Raw genomic sequence first — 23,565 nt, 5'->3', positions numbered from 1 at the left:
TGAGCCCACGTGCCCTAGGGCCCATGCTCCGCAACAGAAACGAGAAGCCGCTGCAATGAGAAGCCTGAGCCCCACAACTACAGAGGAGCCCCTGCTAGTGGCAACTAGAGAAAGTCCCTGTGCAGCAATGAAGATCCAGTGCAGCCAATAAATTAAAAAACAAGGACAAAATAACCCATGCTGGCTGGTGAGGTTGCTGGGAAAATGAACACTGCCTATGAGATTGTAATTTGGAGTAACTTTCTTCATGGGCAATTTGAACTGTATCAAAAGCCTCTAAAATGTGCTTCTTCTGATCTTGCAATTCCATTTCCAGCAGTTTATGCCAAAGAAGTAATTTAAAATACTATCAAACCATTGGTTATAAGAATTTAAAAAAACGTTTGACAATCTACAAGTCCAGATTACCAATATGATAAAGTCTATGCAACCGTTAAAAATGGTATCAATGAAATCTTACGATTAGAACATTGTCAGTAGAAGGTGGAATTATGGGTGATTTTAATTTTTTTCCTAAATTTTCTGAAATGAGTATGTGTTACTTTGGCATATTTAAAGATGTTTTAAGTAGTCTGAGAAAGCCCTGCCCTGGAGATTGTTACTTTTGTCTTTGTCTAGTAGTCTCAGCTTTCCAAATTGGGAAATGGGGGTTCAGTAGCAGGGTAGGAAATTTCTTTTCTCCCCTTCCATCTCCTTTCCAATCTGGGCCAATCACTTCAAAGACAGCCCTTCCCCCAGCAGTTCTGCAGGTTTTGTGGGCTGTTTCTTTTGTTCCCCTCCCTCACCTGTCATCAAGAGAAGGGCTGCCAACCTGTGGCTGACCCCGTTTTGACAAAACTCCCTTCCCCAGCATTCCTTACCTGATGGGATATGCTTCTCCCCTATATTCCAAAGAGAGAGATGACTTACCTCTCATTGAAACAAGCGGTCTTGTCTTTCTGGTTTTTTTCCTCCTGGAGGAACAACTTTTGCTGCTTGGTGAATTTATTTCTCATCACATTCTGCATAGCTTAAATGCCTCCTCCCTCAATGCCATGAAGGGCACATCCCAATCCTCTGAGATGAGGGTACCTCATTATCCTCATGACAGTATGCCATTTCCCTGCTCTGAAATTGAAGAGTTCTTCCTCTGTCTGAAGCTCACTGCTGAGAACAGAGACTCTGAAAGGCAGTAGGAAGGGGATGAGGGCCTTGAGAGGCAGGCAGAATCTGGTGGGGTGGGAAGTGGGCCGGGGAGGGGATCACTCCTTCAGGGCCATCTGGGTTTGAATTCAATTCTGGCTCCATCTTGGGGAAGTCAGTTCACCTCTTTAGGCCTCAATTCCATTCTATGTGATTCAGGGCTCTGGGCAGGGAAGCTATTGATACCTGCCATGTAGAGCTGCTGCGTGGGCTCCACGAGCTGGTACAAATGGAACACTTAGAACCCTGCCTGGTGAAGAGTAAGTGCTTTTTAAGGACCAACCATTACCACCATCAGGCTTCCCTGGTGGCTCAGATGGTGAAGAATCTTCCTGCAATGCAGGAGACCTGAGTTCCATCTCTGGGTTGGGAAGGTCCCCTGGAGAAGGGAATAGCAACCCACTCCAGTCTTCTTGCCGGGAGAATTCCATGGACAGAGGAGCCTAGCGGGCTGCAGTCCACGGGGTCGCAAAGAGTTGGACACAACTGAGTGCCTTTCACTTCACTTTCACTATCACCATCACTCTTCAAAGCTGGAACACTCCTCTCTCCACCCCCTTGCAGTTATGGCAGTGTTGCTTGGGCAGAGCCTACTGAAGATGGGTGTTCTGAGCTTGAGACTGGGTGTTGGCACAGATACCCCTAGAATGGTTTTCCACATGACTGTGTGTAAACACATCCTGACCATTTCCCAGGGGGACAAATCTAAGGGTGGCCTGAATTTTTATCCCAAAGTACCTGGTACATCTTTCTACTCATACCCTTACTACCTGTTGGGTACTGTTGGCCTCTCCTACCTGGCAATGACCTCTTTTCACCTCTACACTTTCTGCTCTTTCAGCTCTAGGCTCCAGCACTTCCTCTCCCCCTCAGAGAACGGTGTTGCTGTTCACCTAGCTGCTCAAACTACCTTATTCCCCACAGGACCAACAACTTCTTACATGGTCTCTCTCTTATGTATGTTTTTATACCCGTAAATTCATTCTTCTTAAGAGACAGAGAGAGCTTCCGAAAACAAAGTGGAGCTAAGTCATTCTATTAATGAAAACCATGAGGGCACTTCCTGTTGCCCTTAGGAAGAAGTGAAACGTCCCAGCGTGGCTGGCAAGCGTTTCCTACCATTAGCCTCTGTCTGCCTCCTCCAGCGGTCCCTGAGCCCTCTGCCCTCAGCCCCCTGCAGCGGCCCTAGACTCCTTTTGGTTTCTCAAACTGCAAGTGCTTCTCTGTTGCCCACGCAGACGCTGGGTCCTGCCCCTCAGTCTCACGGTTCTGGCTTCTCTCTTCTCAGTTACATGGCATTTCATCCATAAGGTTTTCCTGACTGTCCCCTCAACATAACTTCCATCACCACAGCCATCACTGGATGCCGCTCTGTCTTCCTTCCTGACATGTCAGGAATTCCATGAAGGCCCCCAACTCACCATCTTACTCACTGCTGAATCCTGGCCTGGGCACAGTGGTTGGCACGCTGAGAGTTCTAAAAAGAGGACTGGTGTGTTTTCACTTGTGCTTGTGGTCTCCCCTCCTTGTTCTACAGACCACCTCCCTGTCCTGTCTCCTCTTATCAGGCACCTCTCCCCATCAGAGCTTGTGTTTGCATCCCCTTCATGAGTTTCTGCCCCTGGGAGGGCTTCTGCAAAAACTTTCTGGAAGGATCACATCTCTCACAACTGCCTTCAAAAGAACTTTTTTTTTTTTATTATTATTATTTAGAAATGCAGTTATATACAGAGAACAATTAAAATTAAATTAAACTTTGTACAAATATTAAAATACTATCTTCACACCCACTGCAATGTACAGGATACCAAAAAATATATATATAAAATAAAATAAAGCAAACCCAAACTGACTGAGTGACATCCTGCACAGTCAACAATGCGTGCGTCATGTGAAACCACTGCTGAGACTCCACAGTGGCGTGATGAGCCGCCAGGCCACCCTCAACCCTCTCTTCTCCCCACCTGGTGATCCAAGTGCTTTGCCCAGGCGCATCCCCCCAGCTCCTAGCACAAGGCTCAACCTTGGGGTTCTCGTTCAAAATTCTCCTAGATTTTCAACTGGCGGTTAAGAGGGGTTGCTTCCCAGGAAAGCTGAGCCTGCCCTTCCCTCTCCAGGGAACTGGCTACTCTACCACTCGGTCTACAAATCTGCCACACAAAATCCTCTCCGAGCCCCTCACCAGACTCCAGTAACAACAGGCCTTGTGCTGAAGGCCAGGAGCCCTGGCAGGCTTCAGCAAAGCTCCTGGACTCTGTCCTCAGCAAGCACATCTGCAATGAAGCTGTCAAGCCTGCGTCCTTTCCCTTCTGGGCCCTGTATTTTCAAGGAGCTGGGGCGGGGCGGGGAACCAAACAAACAGGCAAGGATCTAGAAATGTCTGCAGCATCTTCCATTCTCTATGTAGGGATGCTCCCTGGGAATGGAAGTGACAGTTATGTGGGAAGCAAGTGGTTTGAGCTCCATAGGGGTGGGAAGGGAAAGGTCAAGTGCTAGGGTTCCTGTGCCACCACTGACTTAGCAGGAAAAGTATACCTTTGTCTGGCCATCAGCTTCTCCATGAAGCTTCACGGCTGGGGGAGGGGAGGAGGCGGTGGGCAGGAAGAATGGGGATGGGACAGGAGTTAAGTTCTGTTTGCAAATGGAGTGTTGGGAGAATGTACGTTGAAATGCCTTATAAAACCAAAAGAACTCACGGCCAGGACTTGGCCCATTTCACAGTTCACACCCAGTGAAATGGGAACACAGCACACAAAACTCAAAAATGGCAAAAGACAGAGCCTACCTGCTGAACTAAGGCATTGAAAAGGTTAGAAATTTTAAGTGATTTTTCACCATATACTGGCCCTTGAAAGTCACTGGAATGTGACTGCAAGTTACCAAGATATAAAACCTGCACTGAGTCAGACTGTGCATGCAAATAAAAAGAAAAAAACGCTTCTTAAAAGTCCTTTGGTGCCGACTGTTCCTCCTGTACAAGTTCTCTGCTGGGCTCCCCTAGAGGTGAGCCCGGGGAAGCCAACCCGGCAGCTTTCCCCACTGCTCCAGGACCCTCTGGTGGCCCCCAATACCACCTTGTCTCTCAGCCAGACCCCACCCCCCAAGGCTGCCGTGGAGGCCCTGATCCTTCACAAGAGACAAGGGCCAGAAGCTCTAGAAACAGCAGTTTATGGCTGATGTGGGAGACGAGAACTAACTGCCTGCGGGAAGCCGTCACGGGGGTAAGCAGGGAGGTGAGGCTGGCCCGGTACCCACATGCCAGGGGCCTCCAGGAGGCAGGCCTCATCAAAGCCAAGGACAGGGGAGCAGGGGAGGGGAGCCTCCCAACTTTTCTCTCTTCCCTTCCAGGTGGCAAGTCTGGACTTGCTATCCCCTCAGGGTGGGCGGGCAAGGTGAAAGAAGGGTTCAGAAGGCAGGCTTTTTCATTTTTTTCAAGCGGCAGGCGGATCATCTCTGTGGCTGGATAAACCGCAAACAAAAAGTGCAATCTCACGGGGAAAACCCCCAGAGTACTTCTATAAAAAAGGGTAAGAGCCCTGTTTAAAAAAATATTCTAGACTCGAGTTCAGGTGCTGGAAGATGGGGAAATGAAAGCTGTGGGCTCAGCAGTGAGACTCTGGAGGCACCCCCAAGCACCCCCCCCCACCCCCGCACTGGGCCTTGCTCCCTTCTGGAGGAAGACAAGGGTACTGCGGGTGGAGCAGAACCTGTGTGGGCTGAAGTGACTGGGGTCGTGGGGATCCTGCCCTCCAGATGGACCCCGGGCCAGCGACAGCTGGCAGGCGCATCTCTGGATATGGCCTCTTTGGAGGCCAAGGGCAGGCCTGCTCCGTTCTGCACTTTCCCTTGGGCACCTCCTCCTTACGGGCCAGGGCTGTGGGTGCCAGGTAGGGAGGAAAGAGAGACGCTTGGCAGGCGCTGCCCTTACCTGAGAGGAAGGAAGACTACAGGGGTGAGAGGCCAGGATGAGCGGGAATAAAGTGCGAGTGTTGAGCGAGGGGGCGGGAGGCTGAGAGAAGGCCCTTCGTTCCCCTCCTCTCCAAGGCCACCGGAGCTACCCTGTTAGGTCAGGAAGTGAAAACGCCCTGAGCTCGAGTATTTTCAGGCTCGGGGGGAGCAGAGGGCAGCGCTTCAGGAACAAAAGCAACAGCACATCTCGTGAAGAGGCAGCAGCCCGGCCGAGGGAGAGGCCCCAGCAAGGGCCCGGCCACTCCTTCCACACCAGGGCCCTGGAGCCAGGCTGCTCCCAAACCGTCCCTACCAGCAAGCGCACCGAGTGGGGGTGTGTGCTGATGCCTCCAGGGGGTCGTCTGTCAGCTGTGACGAGTGGAAGGCAGCAGGGGAGGGCAGGAGGAGGAGGAGAAGCAGCAGCGAGCAAGCGGCAGCATGCTTCCCGGGCACAGTTACTAAGGCACGTGACTGCGGTGATGAGGACACTCAGGACCGGGCCAGAGCTGCCTGCAGCCGTCTGGGGTTTGGTCGGTATCCCGCAGGCCCCCTCCCATCACCACGAACCCAGGACGAGGCCACTGGGCCCCAACTGCCAGTGACCAGTGGGGCATCCCATGGCATCTCAGAACTCTCACGTCCCATGGGGGACGCTGCCGGCCTTGGCCGGCAAGGAAGCCAGGGCCGCGTGGCGTCACACCCAGGAGGCAGCAGGCACCTTCCCCTTAGGCTCCAGGGAAAGAGAAAAAAAAAAAGAGGCCAGGAAGGCCAGATGCTGGAAGTAGGAAGCGAGGACTTGCATATTAGGAAGACAAATCATTAACAGCCACCTTCCTCCCCTCCCTTGGGATCTTCTGGACGCTTCTCAGAAACTCACCAGGGCCAGGAGCCACCACCTCTGAGCTAGACAGCTGGGCGTGAGGATGGCTGCGGGGTGACTTTTCACAGCCTCCATCCTCAGTCAAGGCAGCACGCCATCGCTGTCAGCCAACGGCAGGCCCAGAGCCCCACACTCTGGCCCCAGCTGAAGCCACTTTTGGATCTGCTCCTGCTAAGGGCAGTGGTGCCAGCCTCCAAAGCAAACGGGCCAGACCCAGGCCTGGCCCCCATGGGGGGCAGCAGCGCAGCCATGAAGCCTGCGTGACGGGGGAACCGGATGGGGCAGAAGGAAGGCACAAGCAAGCACAGCGTACCCGGGCCACATGAGCCGGGGCTACCACCCAAGAGCTGGTCGGGGGGACCACAGGGCTCCTGGGAGGGGTGGGTTCAACCCAGCACGCTCAGTTCACGCCCCTGACACAGGTGGGAAGGCTGGGCTGGGCAGGGAGCCGGCTCCTCCAGTCGTCCAGCAGGCAGTCGGCGAGACTCTTCCCAGACTTTCCAGTGAAGTGGGCCTGCGGGCCCTCGGAGGTGCGGAGATACAGACACACAGGTGGGCAGCTCGGGTCTCTGGGCAGGGTGGCTGGAGGACATGGTGCTCAAACGCACAGGAAGAAGAGGAAGGGCAGAGAGGAGAGGAGCCTGTGGCAGCCCTCATGCTTCTTTCAACAGTGGGATATCTGCGGGCAGAGGAAGACGGAAAGCAGAGTGGTTACCCGTGTGGGCAACGGCAGCGCAGCTCACCCTGCTGCAGGGGCCCTCTAAACCCCTCACCCCTTCTCCAGGCCTTCCCTGCTCATCTCTCCGTCTGTCTGTGTGAGAAAACCTGAACAGTCAGTCCGGTATTCAGACCCTTTCTGGTCCTGCCACCCTGCACCCTCTTCTCTGCTTTGATGCTGATGGTTTAGTCGCTTCTCTTTCTACCCTTATTCTCATCTTATGAGGCTACTGAGCCCTGGTTAAGTCTCACCTTCTTCTTAAAGCCATCCTCCAGCTGTGTGATTCTGAGTAAATCAATCCCCTTCTCTGGGTCTCAAGTCACCTCACACGTCACCTGGGTTAGACTGACATCTGAAGGGCCTGGCTTCCTTCAGAACTACCTGCCCTGGATAACTTGGGCTTAGCCTGCAACCAACTCAATAACCTATGTGTCTGGTTTTACGCACCCCTCATTCTGACATACCTATTCAACTGACATGAATTTGAGCAAACTCTGGGAGATATGGAAGACAGAGGACCCTGGCATGCTGTAGTCCATGGGGTGGCAAAGAGTCGGACACGACAGCCACCGAACAACAACATTCTGACAGGGACCCTACCATTTAGGTTCCATTTTTTTTCTCAGGTGTATGCCCCATCTTCCCAGCTGACTGACAGTCCATGCATGCAGACAGCATGTTTCGTGGTTCTTTCCATCGCACCTGAAACCTAATCCAACACCAGGCACAAGATGGGCTCTGTCTGAATAATGCTAGTTCAACATGTGGAACAAAGCCAGGGGATAAGGAGGAGAAGGGAGAAGAGCTGGCGCCCCAGGGCTCTTTAGGAAGGACAAGGGCTGAGGTCTACCTCAGTATGTGCAGACATACAGCAGGCACAGCTGGCTGCCCTGGGGGCCACTGGCTTTCAACTTCAAATCTGGCCCAAGTATTTAATGGCCCCTTCCTAGCTCTACATCCCACCAAGAAAATAGAGGAGGCATACTGCTGATACTCAGGAAACCCTAAACCTGATCTGCACTTAAAAATTTCCAACTTCTTGGCTCTCAGATATTCTAAACCTTAGACACTAACTGTGCCCAGGTCTCGCAGGAAGGAGAGAGCTCTAAAACACTTTTGGCAGAGGGGTTGGTGGGGGCGGGGGGAGCGGGATTGGTGAGCATGGAAGTCCTGACTTTCTAAAGGGACACATCTAGGTTTATTCTGCATCCTGAACCACAGTGGGATTTCATGTAAAGATGGTTTTTAAAGTGACAAGAATCAATCCCAGTGTTTGACGCTCCAGGCTCCGGTAAAGGCAGAGGTATTGGAGGCAGCAATTTCATCCTCTGACGGCTTTACCACAAAGGCCCCAGAGTTATCTGGGAGGCAGTATGGCACCACGGATTATGATACAGGCATGGGAACAGATCCATCTGGCTTCAAATCCCAACTCAGCCATTTACCAAGACTTACCCTCTTGGAGCCTCAGCTTCCCTATCTGTAAAAAGGCGTTGGTAAAAATACCTACTTCTCAGGATCACCGTGAGGTCTGACCTGAGGTAGTACAAGAAAACCAAACAGCACAGGAGGTGACAGGTTCTTATTTAAAAGGAAGCAGCAGAATGCTCTGGGAGAGAGACAGGCTCCGGTTTTTCTAAGACCCCACATCTCCTTGTCATTCCTGTCCTTTCATGAACGTAAAAATTAGAACAAGAGGACAGGCCCCACTTCTACCTCCAATTGGCTGTCTACCCCGTGATTTAGCATTTCCCTGAGGCCATGAATAGTTTCGGGAGACTCCAAACCTGTTAAGACTCACAGACAGTAGCAAAAAGTCTCCTAATACAGAGCCCAAAGGCCCACCTAGGGTAAAATCCTATTTTGTACGATAATCCCCTAGGTATTATCCTTCTTTGCCCCCAGGCACACCAATGATTAGAAAGGCTCACTATCCTTCCTCACTCCCAGCAAGGGCCCTGGGCACCAGCACAAACCACCTACCATCTCTGTAGTCCTCTGACGCGAGGCTTTGTACGTCACTGCTCTCCGAATCTGGGGCTTCTTTGTGCGCCACTCGGCTGTTCCCTGAGCCGGCCACCCAGGGAGAGGTGGCCGCCTGGTGCACCATCACAGTCTCTGAGCCCCGAGAGCCCCAGGCTTCACGGAGTCCAGACTGGCCTGGGGCCTCTTCCTCACCGCCTGCAGAAGAACAGGCCCCCTGGTCCTGCAGGTGCGGCTCCCTCGGTCCGCTCCTCCCGCTGGGCCCAGATCCTTCTGACAGCACAATCTGCACTCTGGGGTCCGCTGGCGGCACGCAGTGACCAGAACTGCCATATACAGCCTCCTCGTACGACGGGAGCGCAACCTGGACTCCGTCCACCATGATGGAGACCTGGTCCCCGGACACCCCCTGGTCACGCCTGCATCCGGAGAAGAAAAGGACAAAGGAAGAATCAGAATATGCACATGAGTGGGTATCACAATACCAACGACACCAACCATTTCTGAGGGCTTACTATGTACTAGGTACGGCACTAAGGGCTTTATACACTTCATCCTACCACATCCTCACCTGAGTCCTTCACCAAGAATGCGGATGAAGCTCCGGGGAGTTAAGTAACCTGCCCAGGCACACAGTTGGTAAGGGAGAAACTAGGATGTGCATCCATTCTACCTGCTTCCAGAGACTATGTTACTAACCTCTGGGTATACAGGCTCCTGGCCCTCTGGTCCTGTGCAAAACCTAGGAAGCTCGAGACTCAGAAATAAAGCCACTGGCTCAGCACAGCTAAGCCAGGAAAGCGGAAGAACAGGGGCTGCACGTACCTGTGGACGTACCCTGCCTGGACACTTCCAGCGGGCACACCGTATGGCACGTACATTCATTGTTTAGTTGCTATGTTGTCCCTGACCCCTTTGTGACCCCATGGACTGTAGTCCACCAGTCTCCTCTGTCCATGGGATTTCCCAGGCAAGAACACTGGACTGGGTTGCCACTTCCACTCTAGGATCTTCTCAACCCAGGGATTGAATCTGTGTCTCCTGCATTGGCAGGTGGAGTCTTCACTGCTGAGCCACCAGGGAAGCAAATTACATCTCCATAAAGCTCCTTTTTAAAAGAGGAGAAGGTAAAGAAACACCGTGATCTTGAAATGGGACACTGGACTTGAAAACTGAAGGAAGAATTCTGTTCTTTTGACTCAAGTCACTTTACTTGCCTTTTATTTTTTTAATTTTGTAAACTTAAAAAAAAAAAAAACCTGTGGATTATAACACAAATGTCAGACAAACATAGAAAAATGTATTTATTCCAAAGGTAACACTAGCGTATAGGCTTCCCTAGCGGCTCAGCAGTAAAGAATCTGCTTGCAATGTAGGAGATGCAGAGAAGCGGATTCAATCCCTAGGTCAGGAAGATCCCCTGGAGAAGGAAATGGTAAATTACTCCAGTAATCTTGCCTGGAAAATCCCACAGACAGAGGAGCCTGGTGGTCCAGGAGGTCGCGAAGAGTCCGTCATGATTGAGCGACTAAACAGCAATAATGCTAATGTAAAACCTCTATCTGGGTCAAGAAATTGAGCCCTGCCAGCACCCAAGCCCCAGCGACCCATGACCATTCCTGTCACCTAAAATCATTCCTTTGACTTTTATTTTAGTAACTTTAATGCCTAAGCATGAATTCTTCAACATCATTTAGTTTTGAGATTTTGTGACCTTTTATGAATGAGATAGATAATAAATGTGTGTGTTTGTGTGTTAATAGGTGTGTGTGGTATGTTTGGGAAATTTAGCTATGCAAATACCTTTTTTTCTGGATCACTTTTATACACAGGCTCCAGCCCCAAACCAAATAAATCCAGATGGAGGCCCAGGTGCTGGCGCCTGTGTTTAGTTCCCCACTGGAGCCTCTCTGTGCATCCAGGAGTGGGGACCAGGGAGAGAGGGCAGCAGCTTGCAAACACGAGCCTGCCCCAGAATCGCCTGGAGTGCTGATGAAAGGCAGAGTCTCTCATTCTGTCAGTCTGGGTGGGGCCTGGAAATCTACATTCCTAACAGGTTCCCAGGTGATGCTGCTGCTGCTGGGACCACATGTGAGAACCACTGACACAGTGGAAATAACACGGCACTGGAGTGAGACAGACTGGGGTTTAAATCTCAGCTCTGTCGTCACCTAGAGCAGTGGCACCCAACCTTTTTGGCACCAGAAACTGATGTCGTGGAAGATAATTTTCCACAGACAGGGGTGTGTCAGGGGGTGGTTTGGGGAAGATGCAAGTGCATTACTTTTACTGTGCACCTTATCTCTACTCTAACACTGCCACTGACCTGACAGGAGGGACTGGTCCGCGGCCCAGAGGCGGGGGCCGGGGCGGGGCGGTTCCCCTGACCTAGAGGGATGACCCTCTCTCACTTGAGCTCTCTGAGCCTTAGTTTCCTAATCTGCAACAATCCTGTGAGGATTACGATGGATGTGAAGCAAAAGCACACTACCTGGTACACCTGGAAGTTTAACACACACAGGGCCCTCCCCTTTCCCTGGGCACACACAGACCAGCAGAGGCCAGCAAGCCCACCAGCACCCCTCTGCCAGTCCAGGGCCAGCCCCCCACAGTGACGCCTGCTGCCACCACCACTGGGCTCACCGGCTGTGATGGAAAGACTTCAGCTTCGGCTGCAGCAGCACAAACAGCACCACGAGGAGGAGAATGAGCGCCACGGAGCTGGCAGTTGAGGCCACAATGGACAGTGTGGGGACCCCGAGCGACGCGTGGGTGTCTTTGTCTGTGGAAACAAGCCATCATCAGCGGTGTTTTGTACCCAGACACATGGAACGTGAGCCCCACTGCTGACCTTCAAAGGCCGCCCGCATGGTGCCCCGGTGAGACATGCCAGGTATGGCCAGTGTCGCTCTGGGGGCAACGGTGCGGAGCCAACGGCTTCTACGTCAAGAAAAATGGACATTTCCCTATTCTGTTCCTGAAACTAAAACTCCCTTCACCTTGGACCGCTGAGGACCACCTAACACCTAAATTCACTTACCCCTAGAGATCTTACCTTTATAAACCCAAGCTGATCCTGTCCTCAACAGCAGGTTGAAGACATGAGCCATTCAAACGCACACATCTTTCCACCATCTAAAGTCCCACCCATGTGGCAGGAAACTTTATAAAAACAGGGCTGTAATAACCCTCTGTTCTAAGGTCCTGCATCTTTAGCTGTATATCTAAAGCCGGTCCCCACCGTTCTCCAGGGTGTCACGGTCCTGAAACTGGGGTAAAAAGCCCAGGGATGGCTGCATGACACACACTTTCCTCAGGATGCTGGACCTCATGTCATGTACGACAGGAGGAGGCTGAGGGGGAGCGCACTTCTGCCCAGCTGGACTGCGGCTCTGTAACTAAACAGCGCCCTTCCATTCAGGGAAAAAAAATATACCACAGACACTACAGAAGGTGCCTGCATTGTGCTGTGTGTCAGCAGAACACGGTCAGAGGTCACTGGCCCTGGGCTAGAGCATCAAAGGGACTTTGCATAGCACAGCAGCCGCCTCAGTGGCTCAGCTGAAACGCCGCGGGACACGCATCAGCGATCCAAATGTATAACCGAGACGTGAAACCCCAGAGGAGGGGGGCTGCAGGGCGTCAGAGGGGCCACACTGCCCCCACAGCACAGGGCCCTCTCGAGTGAGTGCACGTCACTTCCCGGGAGCTGGAAGGGAAGCAGGAGCCCGGCACCAAGTACCCAACTCTCGCCTGCCAAACTGACCCTCGTTGAGATGGCAGCTGATCTCCATGGCTGGTTTCCACTCGCCGTTCTTACACGTCAGGTATTTGTAGTCGCCCTTCAGCATGTAGCCTTCGGCACACAGGTACTCGATGACGCTGCCAGAGTTCAGGGGGTCTCTGCAGGGCCGGGGGTGGCAGATGTAGCCACCATTCTCTGGCTCTGGCGGCAGGGAACACACTGCAGAGATGGAGAGAGAGGAGGTACCTTGGTGAGGTTTTCCAGCGGGAGTGCCCTTGGCAACATGGAGAGGGGCAATGCTGAAGGTCTCGGCAGGAAACACCTCAGGAGCAGAGCGCCAGCCCCTTGGAAAGGCTGCTGCCCAACGCTGGAAGCTCAGGTTGCCAAAGACAGAAGGAGGCGCCCTGGCAACAGGGGAAGCCGGGCTGCCAACACCACGTCCCCCTGCCCTCCCCTTCCCTACTGCCTGCAGAGAACCGCATCCTTCACTCAACAGTAGACTCTGACCAAGCCAGATTCACAGAGACCTAGTGTGTAACATGGTTTTAATAAAACCTACTGGAACACAATGAAACCAAGTGACAGGTGGTAAAACACCAGTAACCTGCACGGGGCAAAGCTAGCCTTGTTTCCAGATCAGGATCAGAAAGGACTCCTTTGTGTGATAAAATGTGCCTTCTCGGCTCCAGAGGGGATTTCTGATGCGTTTCCTGGGAGGCTTCCCAAGCCCCCGGCACCACGAATTCCCTGACCTGCGTGGTCACTGGCATCACTCAACTCCACCCTACAGTGAAGCCTGTATTTTTCACTGAGGTAGGTCTGCTCAGTTTTAAAGGCACCTTCATTCATCTCCTATCTTATTTATTTGTCCTGACAACTCTGTGGAGTAGTTATCATGCCTCCCCTTTGACGATGAGGACACTGCTCCACAAAAGTTAAATGACTTTGAGCCAAGTGTAAGGCAGCGAGAGCCAAGGGCAGACTGGGGAACAGAGCTGGGTCTCCTGATTCAAAACCTGCGCCCTTCCCACCAGCAGACACTGCTTCCACCCCAGGAGTGAGCGGCCCTTTAAGGACTGTGTATGTCAAGGTTACCGACCCTCTGAACAGGGGAGATGGTAAACGGTACCTAAGTGTGGGACACTGCAGAACCTAAGTCGCCAGGCAATAGATCAAGGGGTGTGCCTCGCAAACATAGGAAGGGGACAACAGGGGCACTCAGGGATCATTGTTGGGAAGAAGATATGCTGGCAGGTGGCCAGGCACCCACAAACTTCAGCTTAGCCCAAGGTTTTACTGACAAATACCCTGTCCCCATCAAGATATCACAAGGACATCAATATGAAAGTAAGAACCGCTGGGTTCCTGTCTTTCACTTCCTCCAATAGATCAAGTTTCTGACTGTCTGAGGTAAGGTGCTCTCCCTTCACAGGCCTGCCCACCACCGTCACCAAATACCACTTCCCTTCACCTGCAACCTGCTCTTATGTAAGATGACTGCCAACCAAGAGAGGGGGGATATGAAGTAAAAAAAAAGAGATGATGGTTCCCTCCTCTCAGGCTACTTATCACTGAGATTCAGAGAAAAGACTCCATTACTTAACCTATTAAAATAATGAGGCAGGTCCACAGGTATCAAAGAAGTCTGAACATCCTCTATGAAACTAGTAGATGAGCCCAAATAAACCCACTCAGCGCCCTCTGAGGACACACCGTCGTCTCTAGACTCTTCCCACGCCACCCACCTAGCCCAAAGGCTAGAACAGGAGGGAGACACAGGCATCACACCTCTCCTGGTGCCTCTCTAAACTCTGGCCAAGTTGCTCAAAGAGCTGGCCAGCTGGATTGCCAAAGGAAGCTCAGCAAACCGCTTTACCTTGTACACGCTCCCTCTTTTGTTCAGGGCAACAAGCCTGCCAGAGATCACCTGGCTCTCTCCAGATTGTGTCTAATTGGTTCATTTCCTCAGTGTAATTAATGCTGAGCATCTGACAGCAGCTCCCAAAAGCAGGCAGGACTCACACAGATCCAGTGTGTGAGGGAGGACAGTCCCAGGGGAAGGGCTGCTGATTCTCAAGTCATTCCAGCTCTGCTGGGCACTGCTGCCCAAAAAGCCCACATCATCATGGAATCCCTGAGAGGGCCCTGGACATCACCCGGCACTCATTATATCAGTACAAAAAGTGAGGTCTACAAAGACGCTACTTACAATTCATTTTGATTCACTAATATTTACTGATGACTGGGCAGGGATCACTGTGCTATGCTCTGAAAAAGGATAAAAAGATAAGCACTTCAGGCACATGTGTGCTCAGCTGCTCAGTTGTATCTGACTTCTGGCGACCCCATGGACTGTAGCCCACCTGGCTCCTCTGTCCATGGGATTCTCCAGGTAAGAATAACTGGCATGGGTTGCCATGCCCTCCTCCAGGGGATCTTCCCAACCCAGGGATCAAGCCTGCGTCTCCTGCATTGCAGGCAGATTCTTTACCACTGAGCCATCAGGGAAGCCCAAGCACTTCGGAAAGTGCTTGGGCTACTTGTAGCCAAACAGGGGTATGACAAATACACCACACGTGTATTTCAAAAGCTTCTTTCTTCATGGCTTCTGAGTTTTATGTCGTGACACATTTTGGAGAATATGTTTAGGACACTTTTCTAAACATACTCTCCAATATTTTCTTCTCAAGTTTTACACACTGGGTCTTTGTTATGTAAATAATACCTTCAGAAGGGGAAAAAATAATCATAGGAAATATATACCTGGAAAAAAATTCAGAAAGAAGAGGGTGAACACAGAAAAGCAAGCCCTCTTTCCCAGTCACTCAGTGCTTCTCCCCAGAAATCCTCCACACAGATTTCATCCTATACATGTCAAATAACAGGATTAGTGCTGCAAGAGGGGGAGTTCAGAGCAGGAGAGATCAACCTTGTGTGGGGAAGGCCAGGAATGGCTACTGGAAGAAGCACATTTTCAATGGGGCTTGATTTCAGCAGCAAAGGAGGTGGCAGTTTGAATCGAATGCTCCAAAGTAGCAAAGTGTAGATTAAGCCCAGAGAACATCAGGTAGCCTAGGTTAGCTTGACTGCATAAAAAAATTTGTCCAAATAAATAAATAAATAGATAAAATGATGATAATAGTAGTAGTAGAAGTAATAATATTGTAAAGAAACCATCTTGCAGAGGGGCCCTGGCTGCAACAGGAGGTGTTCATACCACATTCAATGGGTGAAATCACAAGAGGCGGGGACTTTGATGTAAGACGAAGGGAGGAGGAGAAAACCTCTGGAGAAGGCCAGCAGTCAAGCCACCCTTGCATGGGGAAATAAACTGGATTAAAACGTTCCATGAGGATCATACGAAAGAAACAAACTAGGGTACAGCAGACTCAGCATCACGAAGGGACTGCCCCACGTCAAAGGAAGAAATAAGGAGGTCTCAGAAGGAAAAACCAGAAAAAGGCAGGATTGTTTTAAGATGCCAAGAACATAAGGAAAAAATATGGCCCTCCCGCCCAATCAGAAAGCAGAGTGGGAGCGCCTTGGCAGGAGGACCCTTATGAGGAGGAGCAAATAAATCACTCGGTGGCTTCCGGGAGCCACTGTTCTGGGCAAGAGGCTGACTTAATCTGTGCATCAGGCTTGCTCTCTCTGACAGCCCCAGGTCCGCAGAGGGAGTTTCAAGATCTGTTCTTAGCCCCAAGAAGACAATGAACTCATCTGATTTGGCAAAGCTGCATAATTTTAAAAAGAAGAGGGAGAAAGCCAGAAGATGGAAATTTTACAGGAAAAAAAAAATCAATTAGCTCTCTTTAGCTTCCTTCTCTGCTTCCCATTATCTCTTACAGCCACTTTTTTTGGCCTCCCATGAGCACAGGAATCAGCGAGGTAATTCTTTAGAGGGCCTGTGGAGTGCCCAGGGCACAGCTGTCACGAAGCAGGAGACATAAGACCAGATGGGGAGGGAGCAGACGGAGGGGAGGCAGAATGATCTGGCTGGTACTCCTACCCCTGAGCCTAAACTAAGAGCAGAAATCAGTAAGAACCCCCAATCAGCCCTCAGATAATGTGATTTTCTTCTGCTGTTCTGGGGACCAGACTTTTAAGAGGAAGAGACCAATCAGAGACAAACAAATTCTAAGATTCCATAACGAATTAAAACAAGCTCCAGGAATGGCCTTGGAGTCAAAGTGTCCAGTTTAACACACTGAGCGCCTTTTAAAATGAGGTGTGGAGGGCAGGGACGGTGATCAGCTTGAGGAAGGGAAGCAGAATGCAAATACCGAGTGCAGGTAAAAAGACTCAACAGAAGAGGCTTCTGTCTGATGTCAGGCATCAAGGAAACCCTAAACTCCCACACACTAATATGTGTAAAATAGATAATGAGAACCCGCTGCATGGCACAGGGAACTCTACTCAATGCTCTGTATGACCTAAATGGGAAGGAAATTCAAAAAAGAGGGGATATGTGTATACATATAGTTGATTCGCTTCACTGTACAGCAGAAACCCAACACTGTAAAGCAACTATACCCCAACAAAACACAAAACAATACCCCCCACCAACTCCTTCACGGGGTGCGTGCATGCCAAGTTGCTTTAGTCGTGTCTGATTCTTTTGTGAGTTTCAAGTGCCTGTGCTTAAGAAACTGTGTTAAGTGTTCACTTGCAGGTTTGAAATAATGTCGTTTTACACTAAAACCAGTGTAGTGGCATTTAGAACATGATTGGGCACAGAGAAACAGGTGCTTAGTGAAGGTGCTGCAACAAAGGGTGGTCAGAGAAAACTTTCCTGGGAATTCAGAGGAGAAGAAAGTGGTTCCCCCAAACCCAGCACATCAACACAGCAGCTGTGGTCACCAGGGGACACAGCTGAGGCGGTTTCACATGTGTCCCTGTGTGGCTGTAACTCCTTGAAACAATCAGAGCGCCCCTCCTCCTAAGATGCTCTAGCAGGGCCACAGAGCTAAGCGTGACAGGACCAAAGCCTCAGAAAGATTACAATCGACAGGACACAGACATGCAGGGCTAACTCTCATGTAAATGAAAAAAGCAAAGTACTCAAAGCTGAGCTCTTCTATTGGCCCTGGGTGTCCTTCTGAGCAGGGACATCTTTTCTGTTCATCTGAGAACTGCTGGCAACCAGAGGAAGGTGAGGGCCCAGGCAAAGAGAAGCAGGTGCAAAAAAACAGAAAGGGGAGGAAGGAATGGATGGGAAGCAAACACCGAGCACAATACTGTCCCCCAGAAATGATGCTGCCACAGAGGTGCTTTTAGATTTTTCTTAGTCCCATTAATCTTAATGATATATTTTATTTAACCAATATATGCAAAATACACATCTGATATCTCAACACATAATATAAAAATTTATTAATGAGATATTTGATAATATTCTTTTCTACACTTCTGGCACATTTCAGGTCAGACAAATTGCATTTCAAGTTCTCAACAGTCACTCAAGGCTAGTGGCCACTGTACTGATGGCACAGATGATGGGGGTCTGAGAACAGAAGAAGGGTTCAGACCACACCACTAGGTGTGAGACAGGAGGGTAAGCAGCAGATGAAGACGCCATGGAGCACACAGGGTCCCTTCAGGTTGTTCTTTAAAGCACTGTTTACGTGCTTGCTTTCAAAACCCTTTCTCAATACACGAAGGTTTAATTTCTATTTCTAGCCCTCAAGGCTTTGTTAGGAATAGAGAGAGCCAGAGAAAAAGCAAGGCAAAAATAGGGGGTGGGGGGTGGGGGGGAAAGGGATTCAAATGCGCAAATTTCTTTTCAGATGTAAAACTAGGAAAATAATAATTACTGCAAAAAGCCTTATTACCTGTGCCAGGCACTCTTCTGAGCTCTCTCTTTAGAGCTCTCTCTTTACACGATTTAAACAATGAGGCTTAATATTTTTTTCCATTTTACAGATTAAAAACAATGAGCCTTAGCTGAGTTGAGTAATTTCCTCCAAGCCGCTCATCTCTAAATGACTCAACAGGTGCTTGGCTCCTGAGCTGCAGGCTTGACCAAGAAGTCCAGGCAGACATGCAGAGGAGGCAAGGGTACCAGTCCATCCCCCGATGGGCCAGGCCTGGGCCTCCGGAGCATCTCGCTGCTCTGGGGAAGGTGTGAGCTCACTAGTTCAACAGGGAGGTGATTCTCCTCAAGAAAGCCTCTCAAGGAAGTTGGAACTGGGTATTATAGACAAATGCAAGGGGCTGGGGTGGGGGTGGGGGTAGTGGGTAGGTTACCACATCTCACTGTGGTATAAAGGTTTCTTCTAAGGACTCCCTTAGAAATCTCAGTAATAACAGCTCCTATTCACGGCTGCTGCTGCTAAGTCACGTCAGTCGTGTCTGACTCTGTGCAACCCCATAGACAATAGCCCCCCAGGCTCCCCCGTCCCTGGGATTCTCCAGGCAAGAACACTGGAGTGGGTTGCCATTTCCTTCTCCAATGCATGAAAGTGAAAAGTCAAAGTGAAGTCTCTCAGTCGTGACTGACTCTTAGCAACCCCATGGACTGCAGCCTACCAGGCTCCTCCGTCCATGGGATTTCCCAGGCAAAAGTGCTGGAGTGGGGTGCCATTGACTTTTCCTATCCACTGACCATCTACTGTATGCCAAGTATCAGTCTAAGCACTTTACATGTCTTAACACATTCAAATTTCACAAAAACCCTGTAAGAAACATATTGTTATAACATTATACAGATGAGCAAACGGAGTGAGAGAGGTTAAAAAACTTGGTCACGTCACCCGGCAAGTAAAGACCTGAACCCAGGAAGGCTGGCTTCCGCTCCATGGCACTGGGCAGTAACAAGGGTTCTGTGCCCAGCTTCTCCCCTCACAGCCCACCTGAAAAAGTGAGCCCCAAGGAGGGGAGCCCAGTGACAAAGGCGATCTGGGTGCTGCCTGTGGACACTGGTCTCTCCTGGCCTCAATTTCCATACATGAAGGCGCTGAACCAGAAGGCCTCTGAGGTCTTATCTGCCATTTGCAAACCTGCATCAAGTTGGGTGGATGGCCAGCCTCACCACACCCTGAGATTCCTCTCCAGTTAGTCCTGCAGCCACTCCAGTTCTGAACTGAGCACCGTGTGGGAGGCTCGAGGAGAAGCGTCCTATCTGTGCAGAAGCACCTGCAGCCATGTCAGGGCAGAGTCCCACCTCGGGTGCACGGCGGGAGTGGAGAACCAGGCCAGAGGAGGTTGTCTGTTCCAGAGAGAACCAGGGGCTGCTTCTGCCCATTGCTTTCCCCTGCGCTCTGCTTTCCTGACCCCCTAGTCAGACAATCACCAGTCTAAAACAGGCAGCATGCGGAGAGAGGGAAGAGACGATTTCTCATGCCATTTGCAACCTTCCTCTCCTCTGAGACAAACCTTCCCAGCGGTCAGACAGGAAGCCCATTGTCCAGCCAGGATCCCTTTTCTCATGAGAACTTCCCACACGCGGGGGACGGCCAGCTGCAGGCGCTCCAGCCTTTCCCAGGGTGTGGTCCCAGAGCAAAGGGGGCTGAGCAGCAGCAGAAGCCACCGTGGCTCAGGCTGCCCTCTCACAGGGGCCCGGCCCAAGCCCTGCTCCAGGGGACTGACAGGCTCACAAGCAGGTCCAGCTTCAGAGGCTGTCCCTCCTGTTTCAGGCCTGCATCTTTCACTCCCCTCACCTCACAGGAGAGGGGACATGCCAGCCGGCAGGTCAGAGCCAACAAGAAGAAGAACATTTTCTTTATGGCACCTTGCCCCAAACATGAAAGCTCCTGTCGTCTGAGAGCGACCATCAGTGTCATTCTGAAAGAAGTGGTGCTGTTCCTTGGCCTGGAAACCCTGACCTGAAAGTACACAGGGTCAGCTGGAGCCCCACCCAACTTTCACGACTCAGTTTCCAGGTCGCCTGCCCCAGGACACCGTCCCAAAGAGAACTAAGCGGCATGGGGCAGAGCCTATCCCCAGGCCTACAGTGAGAGCAGCCGAGTGAGCTGGGACAGTTCCCCACTGTGTGGGCTTGGGCAGGTCTTCTTATTCCCCAGTTCCCTCAGCTGTAAGAGGGGGACAGCAGAGGTGTGTACCTCACGGGTGCTGTGCAGATTCATCACAATCACGCCTCTCACACACCAAGCAGTCAATAAACAGCAGCTCTGTCAACCCTCCTCTCTTCTCCAAACATCCTCCGGCCTCCCCATAAAGCACTGGCTGTACTGCTGTTTCTGCAATTATTTTCTCACAGGTTGGTCCATCCCCACCTCTCCACTAACCCACCCACATACCCAGGCTGTGGGGCAAGCATTTGTTCTGCTTCTTGTAGTTCCAGGTCTTGGTACAGAAACTGGCAGAAACTGACTTCACCTACAAAATTTTGCCCACATTTCAAGGCACTGTCTTTTTAAACGCAAAGGGTCATATGGTTTCTGACTTGAGATGAATCAGAAGCAGATAACAGCTGAAATAGGAGGGAAGTGGGCAGGCAGGGCACAATTATGACATAGTCATAGGACTATGGAGAAGGAAACAGCAACCCACTCCAGTGTTCTTGCCTGGAGAATCCTGGGGACAGGAGAGCCTGGTGGGCTGCTGTCTATGGGGTTGCACAGAGTTGGACACAACTGAAGCGACTTAGCAGTAGCAGCAGCAGTCATAGGACACAACAAAAAACTGGTTAGAACTAACAAGGCCCAATATGGTGGAAGATGAAACTTCCAGGAGACTTTGAGCCTCTTTATACACTCACTGTAATGCATTAGCTAAATGACACACCTACCAGGGCCAGGACAGTTCTGAGGCCAACCATAAAAAGTTGAAAAGTGGGTGGTGACCCAGTTCCTGGAAATCCCCGCCTTCTTCCCCAAAACAGTTGGAGTAACCCTCCCACTCATTAAGCTATGAAACTACCCAATCCATACAAAGTATAACCACACCACATTTCAGAGATGGCCCACACTCTTCTTGTCTGTGGACTGTGTTTCTCTGTAAATAAATCTACTTCTTACCTATCACTCACTGAATTCTTTCTGCAATCAGACGTCAAGAACCTGTGCTTCATTAAGCCCTGAGACCAGCTGTGTGATCTCAGTTAAAAGACCTTGGGCTCCACCCTAATCTGAGCTGCATGATTTCTAGCAGAGAGACTCCCTCAGCATGGTACATCTCATGTTCTCTGAACTGCCCTCTCCCCGTGAAAATACACTCCCAGCCACCAGAATCAGGGCCATGCAGGGTCACAGCGTGGTCTGAGGGTGAATCAGGGTTTCACCTGAGGGCCTACCGTCTCCTGAGCCTTACTCCCTAACAGCCAATACTCACCTTCGTGAAGTGCTTAAGGGGATGGATGAAACTGTGTACCTGAAAGTGTCTTGCATCATGCCCGGCACATAGTAGGCACTTTCTTTAAATTCTTTACATTTATTATTCATATTATAAATGTGATTTGTAAATGTAAACTGATTTGTATAAATGTAAACTAATTTCTTACCTCTAGTTTTTCTTTGCGACCTCGTGGACTGTAGCCCACCAGGCTCCGCTGTCCATGGGATTCTCCAGACAAGAATACTGGAGTGGGCTGCCATTTCCTTCTCCAGGGGATCTTCCCAACCCAGGGATCGAACCCAGGTCTCCTGCATTGCAGGCAGATGCTTTAACCTCTGAGCCACCAGGGAAGCCCAGTTTTTGGAACAGGGTAGGGCAAAGACTCCAGTAAAGAAAAAGGATTGCTTCAGAAATTTCTGGATGTCTGGAGAGGGACAGGCAGTGAGAGGAGTAGGATGAGCACTCTGGCTTGCCTGCTGTCCCCTCCTCCAGCTCAGTAATATGCCAGCCCCCTGCCCCACTATGTTCTCAGCAGAGCCTGAGCTGTTCTTGGCTAACAGAGAAGTGAAGAGGCTCAGTCATGTGCGACTCTTTGTGATCCCACAGACTGTAGCCTACCAGGCTCCTCCGTCCGTGGAATTTTCCAGGCAAGAGTACTGGAGTGGGTTGCCAGTTTCTTCTCCGGGGCATCTTCCCAACCTGGAATCGAACCCAGGTCTCCAGCACTGCAGGCAGACACTTTACCCTCTGAGCCACCAGGGAAGATTAATGGCCTCCATATGGCCTGTTACCCTTTCACCCCTTTTCTCACAGCTCAGGGGCTTGAGAGACATGCAGCCACCCAGGACTACCTCCTCAGCCCACCCCTACACTGTACCACTGAGAAGACGAGCAGGCAGGACGACCCTTCTGCTGCTGCTGCTCCAGGCCTGGGCCTCACAGTATCAAAGCCCTCCCACTCACTGCAGTGACTTAAGAGAGCAGCACCCACAATTTTCCACCGCCTCCACCCCAGGATGGTGGGATGCCAGCAGGGCTGTGCATTAACAAATGATACTATGTTCCCCTGAGAGCAGTAAAGGGTTAAGAGAAAACATGTTTATCTTTTCTCATCAGCGATTGCTACTTCCTGGTCTCATCTCCTTTATCCTATCATTGAAAAAGCTGCCCACGTGTCTGCTCTTACCCTCAGAATTCCCCACCTCTAAGAGGATGCAGGCTGGTCCTCTGCAGGAAGGCCCCAGTCAGCTGCTTAAGGCACTGACCAACCTCAGAAGGAGAACTGATGAGCGAGTGATAACTGACTTCAGAGTCTGGCTGGGAGCTTACGACAGGGCTGGACTCACAGCTGTGGTTTCACTCCCTGTCTACCATCTGATGGAAATACCTTATGCCAAGTCTGCTGTCAGGCACACACAGCAGGCCTTTGAGAAACACAAATTTAAATTTAAAACAAATTTAAAGATCTCTGCTGTCCAACAGGGTAGAAGTGATGAAGAGAATTAACATTTATCACCAGGCGCTATGAGAAGCACTTTAAAGTTACCATCCTATTTTTAACTCTTCCATCCTATGAGGAAAGTGGTGTCATACTCAGTCTGTTCAGATGAAGAAAGTGATGCTCTGAGCAATTCAGTAGCGGCCTGAGATTACAAGTCTACCTGGTAGTAGAGTCATTCAGTAGTGGCCTGAGATTACAAGTCTACCTGGCAGTAGAGTCTGGATTCAAACTCCAGCATGCCTTTCTCCAGCTCCTTGGTTACAGATGCCACCAAAATAGTTACCCCAAGACCTACAAAAGTGCAGCATGGGGGT

The 23,565-nt window shown here is 50.8% G+C and overlaps 1 protein-coding gene across 8 annotated transcripts in view; it reads right to left on the bottom strand.

Annotated features, from left to right (window-relative positions):
- Positions 1-2,853: 2,853 nt before the first annotated feature.
- Positions 2,854-23,565, bottom strand: part of SUSD6 (sushi domain containing 6) — a 97,754-nt gene continuing 77,042 nt past the window's right edge. For all 8 annotated transcript variants that reach the window (XM_069595149.1, XM_069595143.1, XM_069595144.1 and 5 more), the window contains 4 exons: positions 12,478-12,675; positions 11,355-11,493; positions 8,712-9,130; positions 2,854-6,689 (listed from right to left, as the gene is read on the bottom strand). In XM_069595149.1, coding sequence (XP_069451250.1) covers positions 6,664-6,689; positions 8,712-9,130; positions 11,355-11,493; positions 12,478-12,675 — 782 coding nt within the window. In that variant the 3' untranslated portion in view covers positions 2,854-6,663. The remainder of the gene's footprint in view (positions 6,690-8,711; positions 9,131-11,354; positions 11,494-12,477; positions 12,676-23,565) is intronic.

The sequence above is a fragment of the Ovis canadensis genome, chromosome 7, assembly GCF_042477335.2.
Source record: "Ovis canadensis isolate MfBH-ARS-UI-01 breed Bighorn chromosome 7, ARS-UI_OviCan_v2, whole genome shotgun sequence".
NCBI lineage: Eukaryota > Metazoa > Chordata > Mammalia > Artiodactyla > Bovidae > Ovis > Ovis canadensis.
This window is presented reverse-complemented; position numbering and strand designations above follow the sequence as displayed.